This window comes from Paroedura picta, unplaced genomic scaffold, assembly GCF_049243985.1.
Source record: "Paroedura picta isolate Pp20150507F unplaced genomic scaffold, Ppicta_v3.0 Ppicta_v3_sca21, whole genome shotgun sequence".
Taxonomy (NCBI): Eukaryota; Metazoa; Chordata; class Lepidosauria; order Squamata; family Gekkonidae; genus Paroedura; species Paroedura picta.
This window is the reverse complement of record NW_027518618.1, coordinates 4,749,617-4,762,966: the sequence shown is the minus strand read 5'-3', so window position 1 is coordinate 4,762,966 and position 13,350 is coordinate 4,749,617. Positions and strand designations below refer to the sequence as shown.

Sequence of the window (13,350 nt, the reverse complement as noted above, 5' to 3'; positions counted from 1 at the left end):
GCACGGAAGGCGCCAGAGCCCCCCTGGGGGTACCCAGGAGGAAGGCTCAGCCTGCTGGTCTTTGCCTGCAGGTTCCAGGAGAAAGGCAACCTGGAGGTCTTGCTCTTCTCCATCCAGAGCAAGCTGCGAGCCAACAACCGCAAGCTCTACGTGCCCCGAGAGGGGAAGAGCATCTCGGACATCAACAAGGTAGAGTATGGGGAGGGGGCCGGGAGAGGGAGGCCGCTGGGGAGGGGCCGTGGGTGCGTCTGCCTGTCCGTCTGCCTGTCGGGGCCTTTGTTCGGCGCCTCCCAGCACAGCTGCCCTGCCAGGATGTCTCTCCCATGTCCAGAGCTGGACCAGACTGGAGAAGGCGGAGCACGAGCGGGAGGTGGCTCTGCGCAATGAGCTGATCCGCCAGGAGAAGTTGGAGCTGCTGGCCCAGCGCTTTGACCACAAGGCTGCCATGCGGGAGGCCTGGCTGAACGAGAACCAGCGGCTGGTCTCCCAGGTAGGCAGGAGGGACCCCCGCTGCTCTCCACTGGAAGGAATGGCACCCCAAGTTCCTCCTGCCTCTTGGGGGCAGAGGGGTCACCCCTCTGAACAGAATCTCATGTGAACCACAAGAGGGGGAGCCGGCACCTCCCAAAGCATGCTGGGACATCTCCCTTGACTGAGGGAGATGTCAGCAGTGCAATAGGCTGCCCAAGGAGGTGGTGAGCTCCCCCTCACTGGCCGTCTTCAAGCAAAGGCTGGATACACACTTTTCTTGGATGCTTTAGGATGCTTAGGGCTGATCCTGCGTTGAGCAGGGGGTTGGACTAGATGGCCTGTATGGCCCCTTCCAACTCTAGGATTCTATGATTCTATGGCCTGTATGGCCCCTTCCAACTCTAGGATTCTATGATTCTATGATCCTGCATTGAGCAGGGGGTTGGACTAGATGGCCTGTATGGCCCCTTCCCACTCTATGATTCTATGATTCTATGATCCTGCGTTGAGCAGGGGGTTGGACTAGATGGCCTGTATGGCCCCTTCCAACTCTGTGATTCTATGAGGGCCTCTACTAGGGTGTGTGCAAAAGGCACTCTGCACATGCCCAGAAGGCTGCTGCTTCTCCCACTCATGGTTCAGCTGCCTCCCTTTTTCTGCCCGCCCCCCAACCAGGACAACTTTGGCTACGACCTGCCAGCCGTGGAGGCAGCGATGAAGAAGCACGAGGCCATAGAGGCGGACATCTCGTCCTACCAGGAGCGCATCCAGGTGGTGGTGGAGCTGGCGCAGGAGATGGAGGCTGAGGGCTTCTACGACAGCAAGCGCATCGGCGCCCAGAAGGACAACATCCTGCGCCAGTGGCGCCTCCTGATGGAGTTGGTCAGTGCCCGGAGGGCCCGGCTGGAGCAGAACGTGGCCCTCCAGAAGGTCTTTCAGGAGATGGTCTACATGATCGACTGGATGGATGACATGCAGGTGGGGCTCATGCAGGAGGGGGGATTGGCGGTGGGGGGGCGGGCGATGACTGCAGCCAGCATTGTTGCTGGGCAAGTGCACACCCCCAGTTTCTTCCCTCGGAGCCACTCGACTGCCCCACCGTCTGCACGTCTGTTGGCTGGCAGGATTGAAGGTTCTTTTGGGGATCAGGCAGGGAAGAGGGGCCCAGAGGAGGGGCCTCCCTGCAGAGCGGTCTGCAACAAATATTGCACAGCAGTTCCCCCCTCAGCTCTCTGATCCATGTGGCCACTGAGGGTCAGCGGATCCAGGGCACTGCCCGCCAGCCCCCCAGCCCCCGCCTGCCCTTCTCGTTGGAGCTGCAGGGCCTTCCGGGCGTGCCGAGGGCGGGGTCTCTGCCAGTCTTGAGCACGGGCTCAGCTGTGTCTGGTCTTGGGAGGGGCTGGCCATTGCCACGTCGCTCCGTGGAGCCCACTCCCCCCCTCGCCCCTCCCCCGCAGGCCCAGTTGGGCTCCAAGGAGTTTGGGAAGCACCTGCTGGAGGTGGAGGACCTGCTGCAGAAGCACGGCCTGCTGGAGGCAGACATCTCGGTGCAGACGGAGCGGGTGCAGGCCCTGAACGCCGCTGCCCTCAAGTTCGCGGAGCTGGAAGGTAGGCAGGGGGCTGGGGGGGTCCCTCCTTTCCCTCTTCCTCTGGGGTCCGCAGTGCGGGGCGGGGCTTGGCAGTCTGTGCCGTGTCCTCTCTCTGCCCACCCAGGCTACCAGCCCTGTGACCCGCAGATCATCCGCAACCGGGTGAGCCACGTCCAGAGCTGCCTGGAGCGGCTGCAGGAGCTGGCCTCGAAGCGGCACAAGGAGCTGGAGTCCTCCCGCCAGCTGTGGGCCTTCTTCCAGGAGATGGAGGAGGCGGAGGCCTGGGTGCGGGAGAAGGAGCGCATCCTGACCTCGGCCCAGAGCTACGGCAAGGACCTGAGCAGCGTGGCCAAGCTGCTCAGCAAGCACAACATCTTCCTGGGGGAGCTGGGGGGGCGGCGCTCCCTGCTGCAGAGCTCCATGAAGCGGGGGGAGCAGAGCCTGCTGCGGAAGCACCCGGCCCCCCCAGGCAGCATCCAGGAGAAGATCCGGGAGGTGCGCCAGCGGTGGAAGCGGCTGGAGGAGCTGGCGGCCACCCGCCTGCGGAGGCTGCAGGACGCCTCCAGCTTCTACCAGTTCAGCGCGGAGACGGACGACCTGGTGGCCTGGCTGCAGGACGCCTACCGCCTGGTGTCCAGCGACGACTTCGGCCACGACGAGTACTCCACCCAGTCGCTGGTCAAGAAGCACAAGGGCGTGATGGAGGAGATCGACAAGCACCGGGCGGCCGTCCTGGCCCTGCGGCAGCAGCTGGCCTCCCTGGCGCCCAACTACCACGCGCTGGTGGACGTGCAGATCCGCATCGTGGAGGTGGAGCAGCTCTACGGAGAGGTGGGGGAGGTGGCCGTGCTGCGGCGCCAGTGGCTGCAGGATGCCCTGGCCGTCTACCGCATGTTCAGCGAGGTCAACGCCTGCGAGGTGTGGATCGACGAGAAGGAGCAGTGGCTCAACCGCATGGAGGTGCCCCAGCGGCTGGAGGAGGTCGAGGTGGTCCAGCACAGGTCAGGGTGGGGAGGGGTCTCCTTCTGGCCCAGAGAGTGGTCTTTTGAGCCAGTGGGACAAAGTGCTCAAGAGTGTTGTGGGAGACCTTGTTGTGAATCCACCCTTCTGTTGTGGAAACTCACTGGATGCTCTGGGGCCAGTCACATGCTCTGGAGGAGGGGAGAACACCAGTCCCCGTATGGAGAGAAAGGGGGAGTGCCAATTCAAGAAATGAACACACCCATGTCTCTGTGGATGCATTTCAAGGGCGGGGGACCCTTTGATGCCCCAGTGGGTTTGGAGGCAAAGTGCCCAGGGCTGGGAGAGGGGTGTGAAAGGATGCCAAGAGAGTATGGGAGTGGGGAGAACTCTGCTGGGGTGAAGCCAGGTGCTGGTGGTGGGGGCCCCTCCTGATGTTTGCCCCTGGCCAGCGGCTCTCCCTCTTCATCACTGCCCAGGTTTGAAAGCCTTGACCAGGAGATGAACAGCTTGATGGGTCGGATCCTGGACGTCAACCAGATTGTGCAGCAGCTGGTCGAAGGGGACCATCCCAGCTCTTCTGAAGTCCGGTCCTGCCAGGGCCACCTGAACAGCAGGTGAGAGGCTCTCTCCGCTCGGAGACGCTCTGAAGAAAGACAGTGGCACACTGGGACATGTGCAGAGTGGGGAAAGGGAGGGGGCCTTCCAGGGGTCTCCCATTAGGAATCCTGCCTGCCTGAGAGTAGGATCTCTGGGGCTTCTGGCTCCTTTGGGGCACAAGGCAGGTGGTAGGGCCCCCTTTACATGGTCCAGCATCCTTTGAAGAAGAAGAAGAAAAAGAAGAAGAAGAAGAAGAGTTGGTTCTTATATGCCGCTTTTCTCTACCTGAAGGAGGCTCAAAGCAGCTTACAGTCGCCTTCCCTTTCCTCTCCCCACAACAGGCACCCTGTGAGGTGGGTGAGGCTGAGAGAGCCCTGATATCGCTGCCCGGTCAGAACAGTTTTATCAGTGCCGTGGCGAGCCCAAGGTCACCCAGCTGGCTGCATGTGGGGAGTGCAGAATCGAACCCGGCATGCCAGATTAGAAGTCCGCACTCCTAACCACTACACCAAACTGGCTCTCTTTGAGATGCCCCTGGACTGAGCTTGGCTCAGCTGGGTCACAACTGCTAGTCACTAGCAGGGATGCCCCTTTGACCTCTGCTCTGCCATGGACCCCCACACCCCCCCACCCCCTATGCTGCTTTACACCCAACCCGGGGGGTCTTTCCTCTTACGCCCTGACTGCTTCTGCATTAGGGTTTGGGCTTGGTGTTGCATTTGTATAGGGTTGCATTTTTCATCCATTTCTGCTCTGAAAATTGCCCTTTCGGGTGCAGACCCAAATGCCCCCCTCATTTGCTCTGCAGCAAGGGAAGCCTCAGAAATGGGGGTTTCACTTTTTCAAGCAAGGACTAACGGGGTCTATTTCAGGGCTGTTCAGTGCAGAAATGCCTGCATTTGACTATTTGCAGCATCCGCCATATTTAGTGTTTGGGCACGCCCGTTTCCTCGTCACCATCCCCCCTCCCTTCCCCCATGGGAACGGTGCCCTAGTGCTCCTCTCTTCTACATGCCCTTCGTCCCTCCCCCCCAACAGAACCCCTTCATTCCATGTTGCTCCCTCCCCCCCAGGTGTTTTTTTTTAAACAACAACAAAGGTGATTATTGCATTACAACGCTGGGTCATTATAACAAGCAGGACTGTGTTTTCTGGGAAGCATTGGGGGAAGGGCTGCACGAGGCTGCACAGGCTCTGATGAGGGGGAAGGGGAGCACAGATTTCTCCATGCCGCCTTGCCCTGTTCTTCAGAAGCCAGCTTTTGGCTCAGATGGGAGATGGGTGGCCGGAGGAGTCTGTGCCTCCTTTTCCCTGTCCTCCAGGGAAGAAAACCGACCTGCTTGTTATCACAACCCACCAATCAAGGCAAAAACCTTTTTTTTTTTTAAACACCTTGGGGGGAGGGGGGGACATGGAATGAAGGGGCACAATTAAAAGAAAGGTGCAAGTGGGCACCTTTCTGCAGGGGGGCACTTTTGGAAAAGGGGAAGGGAGCAAAGCATCTTGGGAGACTGCCTCCTTCAGACTCAGCCAAGAAACCAGCCTGGAAAATGGGGGGAGGAAAGCAAATTTCAGCTTGCTGCCTGCAAAGGCAACCAGAAGCGAGGCTAAAACAAGGTATGTCTCCTCATGCAGAAGGGGTCCCTGTGGCTGATGGCTCAGCCGTCATTTCCATGGGGCTTGCTGGGGGAGCTGGAGGGCAAGGTCCCAGAGGCTTTTGGACAGGATGGTGGGGAAGTGGGAGAACCAGTGGGGTGTCATAGCCAAGTGTGTTGCCCTCACATCTGGAGAACTGGGCTTGGTTCCCCACTCTTCCTCTCCATGCAGCCAGCTGGATGACCTCTGTTCTCTCAGAGTTCTCTCAGCCCCACCTGCCTCACAGGTTGCCTGCTGTGGGCAGAGGAATGGAAAGGTCTTTGTAAGCCCCCTTGAGACTCCTTTGGGTAATGAAAAGCAAGGTATAAAAATCTAGCTCTTCCTCTTCCTCTTCTCCTCTTCCTGTTTCTCCTCCTCCTCCTCCTCCTCCTCCTCCTCCTCTTCCTCTTCCTATTCCTATTCCTATTCCTATTCCTATTCCTATTCCTATTCCTATTCCTCCTCCTCCCGTGGGATAGGGGGAGACTTAGTGCCAGTCCAGGGGCTCTCCATCTCTCATGCTGGAGGTAGAGTTTCAGAGGGCAGCAATGAAAAGTCTTGCTAGCTGACCTGCCAAAGGGCAGTGGTGCCAGAAGCCTGAGTTCTGCCAAGCCTCCCTCACTGGCGGGCCGGAGGCTCTTTGTGCCAGCCGTGGGCAGCCAAAGGGAGAAGGCCAGGGACCCTGCCAGGCAGCTGAACTTCTGTTGTGCCTGTGGCCAGGTGGAACCACGTGGTTGAGCTGGTCGAGCAGAAGAAGGACTTCCTCAGCTCCATCATGAAGATCCAGAACTACCTGCTGGAGTGCAATGAAATCAAAGCCCAGATCCACGAGAAGCGCAAGGCCGTGGAGGCCACCCAGTACAACAGCAGCGACCTGGGCAGCGTCCTCTCCCTCCAGCGGCGCCTCTCCACCATGGAGGCTGCCCTGCTGGTCCTGGAGCCCCGCCTGGTGGAGCTGCAGCAAGAAGGGGAGGGGCTGGCCAACACCCACCCGGCGCAGGCTGTGGAGATCCTGATGCACTTTGAGGAGATCAGCGAGGAATGGGAGGCCCTGAAGAGGACCCTGCAGGGCTGGGAGGACTCGCTCACAGTGGCCAGCAGGTCAGCGGGGACTGAGGGGGGGGGTCGGGGCTCAGAGGATGAGTGGGAAGCCCTCGCCTGCCTGCTTACCTCCCGTCTCGCTGCAGGCTGCAGCAGTTCATTCAGGACTTGGATGGCTTCCTGACGTGGCTGGTGAAAACGCAGGCAGCGGTGGCCACAGAGGAGCTGCCCCGGGACCTGGTGGAGGCCGAGCGTCTGTTGAGCCAGCACGCCTCCCTCAAGGAGGAGATCAACCGCTACGAGGAGGACTATGCCAAGATCCAAGCGGTCAACGAGGTTCTGGCGCTGGAGGAGGCCGAGCTGCCCTACCTCTCCCTCCAGCAGTGGCTGCAGAAGCTGGACGTGGGCTGGAACAAGCTGCTGGAGATGTGGGAGAACCGGCGGGAGGTGCTGGTCCAAGCACACATCTTCTTCCTCTTCCTGCGTGATGCCCGGCAGGCAGATCTCTGTCTGAACAACCAGGTGAGGCTTGGGAGGGGGACAAGGGGGGGGGGAGGAGGGCTTAAAAGCCCCCTCACAGTTCTGCCCCCAGTGAGCCCAAGTCTTGCACAGAAACCATCGGAGAAGGTATGGCCCTGACAGCTGGCCCCAGCCTCCTGATCCCCATTTCTGCCACCACAAAAGTTTGTAATGGATAACGGAATACGGGCAGCTGCTGTGCAAACATTTTCTTGCACGATGTTCCAACCCACAGCGGTGTCTCTATAACACAGATATTCTGTACCTGGAGATTTGAGACTGGAGAAGCCGCCAAGTCAATGCTGTGTTCTGAAAAGCTCTTCTTCACCAATGGTTTTTCCAAATACAAAAACAGAACATAGATTGAAATCTCAAATGGCTCCAAAATGGATCTATTTAACCAAAATCTCTAAAGTGCAGCCTACTGGCTTGCCAAGTGGAGACCAATTTTAGTGATAAGCTATATCTACTTACGAGAATTATCACCCATTTCCTCAGCTTATGCCATTTGGTCCTGGAGATATATGAGTTTTCACCTTCCCTCATCGTCCCAGAACTTCACCTCAGGGAAACCAAGATGATGAGGGAAGGAAGGGCTGACGAGTCGGGACTTCTCAGGTCAGAAAAGAGACAGATGAGGGGGGTTGCGAGAGAAGGTCATCGACCTCTCTGCCCTGTGGCTGGCCCTGCAGAGGAACTGGCTGGCCTCTGTTTGAAACGGGAGGCTGGACTGGATGGGCCCTCCCTGGTCTGACCCAGCAGGGCTCTCCTGATGTCCTTAGGAAGGCCTCAGCCTCCCTGCCCTGTGGCTGGCCCTGTAGAGGGACTGGCTGGCCCCTGGGTGAGACGGGAGGCTGGACTGGATGGGCCCTCCCTGGTCTGACCCAGCAGGGCTCTCCCGATGTCCTTAGGAAGGCCTCGGCCTCCCTGCCCTGTGGCTGGCCCTCCAGGAGAACTGGCTGGCCCCTGGGTGAGACGGGAGGCTGGACTGGATGGGCCCTCCCTGGTCTGACCCAGCAGGGCTCCCCTGATGTCCTTAGGAAGGCCTCGGCCTCCCTGCCCTGTGGCTGGCCCTGCGAGGGAACGGGCTGGCCCCTGGGTGAGACGGGAGGCTGGACTGGAGGGACCCTCCCTGGCCTGACCCAGCAGGGCTCTCCCGATGTCCTTAGGAAGGCCTCGGCCTCCCTGCCCTGTGGCTGGCCCTCCAGGAGAACTGGCTGGCCCCTGGGTGAGACGGGAGGCTGGACTGGAGGGACCCTCCCTGGTCTGACCCAGCAGGGCTCCCCTGATGTCCTTAGGAAGGCCTCAGCCTCCCTGCCCTGTGGCTGGCCCTTCAGGGGAACTGGCTGGCCCCTGGGTGAGACGGGAGGCTGGACTGGATGGGCCCTCCCTGGTCTGACCCAGTAGGGCTCTTTGGATGTTTTTACCTCAATTTGACCCAAATCTTCCCCCTAAAGCAACTTTGGCTTGGATATATACTTCACATTTTCCACAGTCAAAACAGATGCAAAGAATCCCGTCAATTTCTCTGCTTTTTTTTTTAATAATTTTTTTATGCTTAAAGATAGAGATAAAGAATAGCAAGAAAATAAGGCATGCCTGGCCGCTCTCTGATCTTCTGCAGTCTCTGGTGCACGTCAGCTGGTTCTTGTTGTTTCCAACATGATGCAATCAAGAGTCTTGCTGCAATCAAGAGTCTTGCTGCAAAAGTTGCATGAAAAAAAATTCCCTGGCATGTATAGATAAGGTAGTGGGAAAAACAGTTAACATCATGAACTTTGGATCTAGCAGAAACATAGTTCCTAGGATTTCCTGCATTTTTCCATGGATTTTTATGCAAAACCCTTAGATCTTTTTACATGGCCACCACATGTGGAAAAAGAAGCCAGCGGTATCCTAACATCTCCAGCAAAGCCCATCAAGCTGACCTGGCATTCTACTTATACCCTTCGGGGTCAAATACCACCTAAAGAGCATTTTGTATCAATTTTCCCTCAGTGATTGACATTTCATAAGTTTTACATTCTTACACCATAATTGCTCCCAAACCTCAAATGAGATATTTTCACAAAAATTCTGCATCCATTTTTCCATATATGTTTTAACTTGCTCTGCTTCACTCTCTACATTTAGACATTTGTCCCAATTATACTTTGTTCTGTATAATTTCCAATTCAAATTCAAATGGGTTTCTGAGCATGGCCAGTGTCCTTTAGATCAGTTTTCAGCCTCACAATTTTCTGCATATGGCTAAGCCAGTCTGTAGTTTTACCCTTGTGTAGCAGATCATGCCAGTCCTTTGTTTGACCTTTTGCATTAATCAGATCTTTATATTTTAAAGTCTATTCTTTTTTGCTGGGATTGTCCAGAAATGCTTCCACTGCAGACTTCAAGAGTGATACATTTGGACTAATTCTATACTACTTCCAGGTCTTTAATAAGCTGTCTCTCAATATATTTTTCATCACTTGCTTTTTGTTGCTGGGCTACAGTGCATTATTCAGACCTGTGTCTAGACCTGCTTTCTCCGGGGTTAAACCTCTTCACAATGGATTTTTGATCCAAACCAGCCCTGCCTTCCATTTCTCTTCTGATGTCCTTGTCTTTCCAGCAGCCCAGTTTCCTGCTCCTGGTAGACTGGAAGAAATGCCCCTTGCTTTCCTCGCTGTTTTCAGCCACCTGCTCCTCACGTCCTCCTCTTGCTTGCCTTACCGTCAACTTGTGCTTGTTCTAACAGACCCTGGGTCTCCTTCTGGTCCCCCTTGTTCAGGCCAGCCTTCAGCCTTTCGAATGCCTTCCTTGACTCGGGTTGTTCAGCCGGCAGGTTCCCAGGCTCCTTTGCTGAGTTCAGGTTTACGTCCTGTCTGGGCCTTGTCTATTTATCGCTTGGAATTGCGGGATGGTATCCTGCAGCCCAGTCTCATCCGGTCATCTCGGCTGAAGCCCTTGCCTGAAGCCCTTGCCTTGGCAGCCCTGTGGGGTGGCCAGAAGTCAGCTGCACCCATGAACAGGCCTACCTCCAGAGGGATCCCAAGGGGCTTGCCGTGCTCTCCCCTTGGCTATTGTGATGCTGTTTCTGCTGCCTGGCCCAAGGTCACCCAGCAAGCGTCCAGAGCAGAGGGGACCTGAGCCCGGGTGTCTCAGATGCTAGATGGACAGCCTGACCACTACACCATGCTGGAGTGCGGTTTCAGTTGTTTCCAGGCCGGAGGGATTGGACTGTCTTGACTCTTCTGTTAAACCTCCTTCTGATTTGCCCCCTCATTGCTGCAAATTTTTGACCTCAAAGGCAATGGCTGTAAGCCCTTGGGGACCTCTTTCCATTGATGGAAATGCTTCCCTTAGTACTATTCTGGTCTCTCCTCCTCCATCTGCCAGATGCCCCCATGGTCCTGAGCCCTGCTCAGAGCCAAGGCAGGCACAGCTCCCTCTCGGGCTGGCTCTGCGACCAGCTGCCCCAGCGCCCAGGCAGTTACCGAGGCATCCCTATCCCTGCAGTCTGACTCCAGGACACTCTCTAGGGCTATGGCAGGGGGGCAGCATTCGAGCAGCATTCTGACCCGCTCCGCTCCTTGCTTGTTTCTCCACCTCAGGAGCTGCCTCCTGGTTCTGCACAAGAGTTTCTTCTGCTGACGTTCTCCAGCTTGCTTGGCTGGGGGCCCTTTTTGGCAGACCGAAATCGGTGGGACACTGCATGATTGTCCTGTCTCTAGAGTTGAGTCCCAGGGATCACTGATTTTTTCCCTTCCACCAGGATTCTGGACTATCCACCATACCTGAATTGTTGCTGAACCCCAAGTGCTCTGGCTGCCCGCTCTTGGCCTGCGGGGACCTGTAATGTGTTTCCCCCTTTGGCAGCCCTCCCCTGCTGCTGCTGCTGCTGCTGCTGCACCCTGGGCCCTCCAGCTTCTTCCCATGGCCCTGCTGTCTTCCTCTCCAGCCCTCTTCTGCTTCTGCCCTGCCGTCCCTTTGGGGCCTCCCAGCTCCGACTGAAGTCAGTTGAAAGGCTGTGGGGCCACTGAGTTTATAATAAGCACCACCTGCTTGGGACCCTTTCTTGGGTTCCAGGGGTTCAGCTCTTGGCCGGCACCTTGTGGGCAGTCTCAGCACCCGTACTCACTATTATTATTGTTGTTATTGTTATTATTAGATTTCTAGCCCGCTGCTCCCCTGAGGCTCGCAGTGGGTAACAACATGTAAAACCTCCATAAAACCCCTAGTACATAAAACACCTAAAACAATCCCTCTTCTGCAAGCATCATCTGTTCACAGGGGCAGCTTGCCTGCAGGAGACCACAGGCTTGGTATTAGGGGAGGGGGCTCTCAGGATGCCCACCTGACCTCTGCCCTTTTAGGTCTAGCTGCTGAGCTGGCCAAGGAATCAGTTCTCCTCCCTTCCCCTGAGGAAGTATCCCCCATTTCTGCTGGGCCATCAGGAGCAGTAGAATAAAGAAGCCACTGGATGGCCACCGGGATCCTGGTCCAGCATCTGACAACAGAGGGGCCTTTTGCTGGATGCGTCTGGCTTCAGGTTGAAGGCCTTCCAGGAAAGGCTGCTCACAACACAGAGGGTGGCTGTGGGGGAGGAATTGTCGCGCCCCTATCCATAATGGGTGATACTGTCCCCCACACTGTTCGATGTCTTCACGCGCCCTCTAGGACAGCTGGTCCAGAGTTACAGGCTGGGTCGTCACCAAATAACCGGATGACACCCAGCTTTACCTCCCGATGGACGGCCATCCAGACTCTCCCCTGGACACATTTGCCAGATGTTTGGAAGGCGTGGCTGGATGGCTGGAGCAGAGTTGCTTGAAACTCAACCCCTCCAAGACGGAGATCCTGGGGCTGGGAAGGAGGGCGGCAGGTCAGGAAGTGCGTCTACCCACCTTGGCTGGGGTGCGGCTCAACATCTCACCCTTGGCCAGAAATCTGGGGGTGATCCTGGATGCCTCCTTATTGATGTAGGTGTAGCTGGCAAGCATTGACCCCCTTCCCCAGGCAAAGCTACTAGCGCCCTACCGGTCCTCGGACTGTGCCCACAGTGATTCGGTCAAGAGTCACCTTCAGACTGGATTTATGCAACTCGCTCTGTGCGGTTCTACCCTTGAGCTTGACCCAGGAATTGCAGCTGGTGCAGAATGTGGCTGCTCAGGTCCTCACCGGCTCATCTTGGGGGGCCCATACCCAGCTGGGGCTGAGGCAGCTGCACTGGCTGCCAGTTGTAGCCCGGATCAAGGTTTCGGTTTTAACCTTTAAGGCCATCCACAGCTTGGGCCCCACCTATTTGTAGGATTGCTTGTGAGGCCTGTAAAGTCCTTAAGCAGCAAGCAGATAATGTTAAAAGAGTTATTGCTTGGCTGCTGCTTATAGGTCTTGCCGGGCTTACTAGCAACTCGTATTTCTCTCCGCTTTGGTTCTTCAGCAAATTCCGACGTCCCAGAAGCCAAGTGTCAATTCTGAGGATGACAAGAGAGGAAAGGAAGTGATCAGGAGTGTTTCCGGTGACAGAGAGCCAAAAAATAGTCCCAAAGTGGGGCATGAACCCGGTGCCTGTTGACGGCTCTGGGATCCTCAGGGCTGCCCACCTGGCAGAGGGTCCCTCGGGCCTTGCTGGCTTCACAAGCTGAGCAGAAGCCCAACCCGTTCCCTGCCAGGGTTTGCCCCAAAGGACCAAGCCTGCCCACCCCCCTGTAGCTGCCTAGACCTGGTCCCACGTGCAGCTAAGTCACATGAGGGTGTGTTGAGTCATCAGGCACCAAAAGCCTCAAGTCCGCCCCAAAAAGTGAGAGGAAGAGAGCAAGGCACTCCCCACACCCCTTGGCTTCCTCCTCGGAGATGTGGGGCCTGGCCCGGCTGCTTTGGGGTCCTGCTCCTTGAATCACAGAGTGCTTGCAGAGTAGCTTTTCCAAGCCCTGAACTCTTGTGGATCCAGGAAGTCCAGATCCTTCCGTCTAAAGCCCAAACCAGGAGTGCCTCTCAGGCTGCCTGCATATGATTCAACGGCAGGTGAATGTTGCAGGCGTCATCTGTGTTGACAGAGGAGCATGGCCTTGGGGCTGGGGGGGGGCTGGTGCTTTCTCAGCTCTGCACCCCTTCTCGTGGCTGTGACCGGGTCCTAGTACTGGTGTGGGTTGCGAGTGGTCAGTGAGGCAACGTTAAGTTAATAGCAGTGCAGGATTACTATGCTGCAATGTAGACCTGGGGAGGGAGAACCAAAATTGGATCAGTGTCCCCTTTCAGCTCTGCACATGAGCGGCCTTCAGCAGCACTCTGGAGGCGCATGGGGTCTTGCACTGCCCCTTTTAAGAGAACGGCAGCAATGGTCAGCTGAGGAAATGAACCGCTCTGCTCTGCTTGAATTGGAGGTCATTCTGCTCCCTCCCTAATGGCGAAGAGGAACTAAAGAGCCTCTTGATGCAGGTGAAAGAGGAGAGTGCAAAACATCAAGAAAACGAAGATCATGGCATCCGGCCCTCTCAATTCCTGGCAAATAGATGGGGAAGAAATGGAGATAGTGACAGATTTTATTTTCCTG

General features: G+C 56.6%; 1 protein-coding gene across 1 annotated transcript in view; it reads left to right on the top strand.

The window, feature by feature from the left end:
- Positions 1-13,350, top strand: part of SPTBN4 (spectrin beta, non-erythrocytic 4) — a 79,315-nt gene that overhangs the window by 26,934 nt on the left and 39,031 nt on the right. The window contains exons 10-17 of the mRNA XM_077318725.1: positions 72-189; positions 332-490; positions 1,147-1,449; positions 1,929-2,079; positions 2,185-3,061; positions 3,500-3,637; positions 5,976-6,356; positions 6,443-6,818. Of these exons, the coding sequence (XP_077174840.1) occupies positions 72-189; positions 332-490; positions 1,147-1,449; positions 1,929-2,079; positions 2,185-3,061; positions 3,500-3,637; positions 5,976-6,356; positions 6,443-6,818 (2,503 nt within the window). The remainder of the gene's footprint in view (positions 1-71; positions 190-331; positions 491-1,146; positions 1,450-1,928; positions 2,080-2,184; positions 3,062-3,499; positions 3,638-5,975; positions 6,357-6,442; positions 6,819-13,350) is intronic.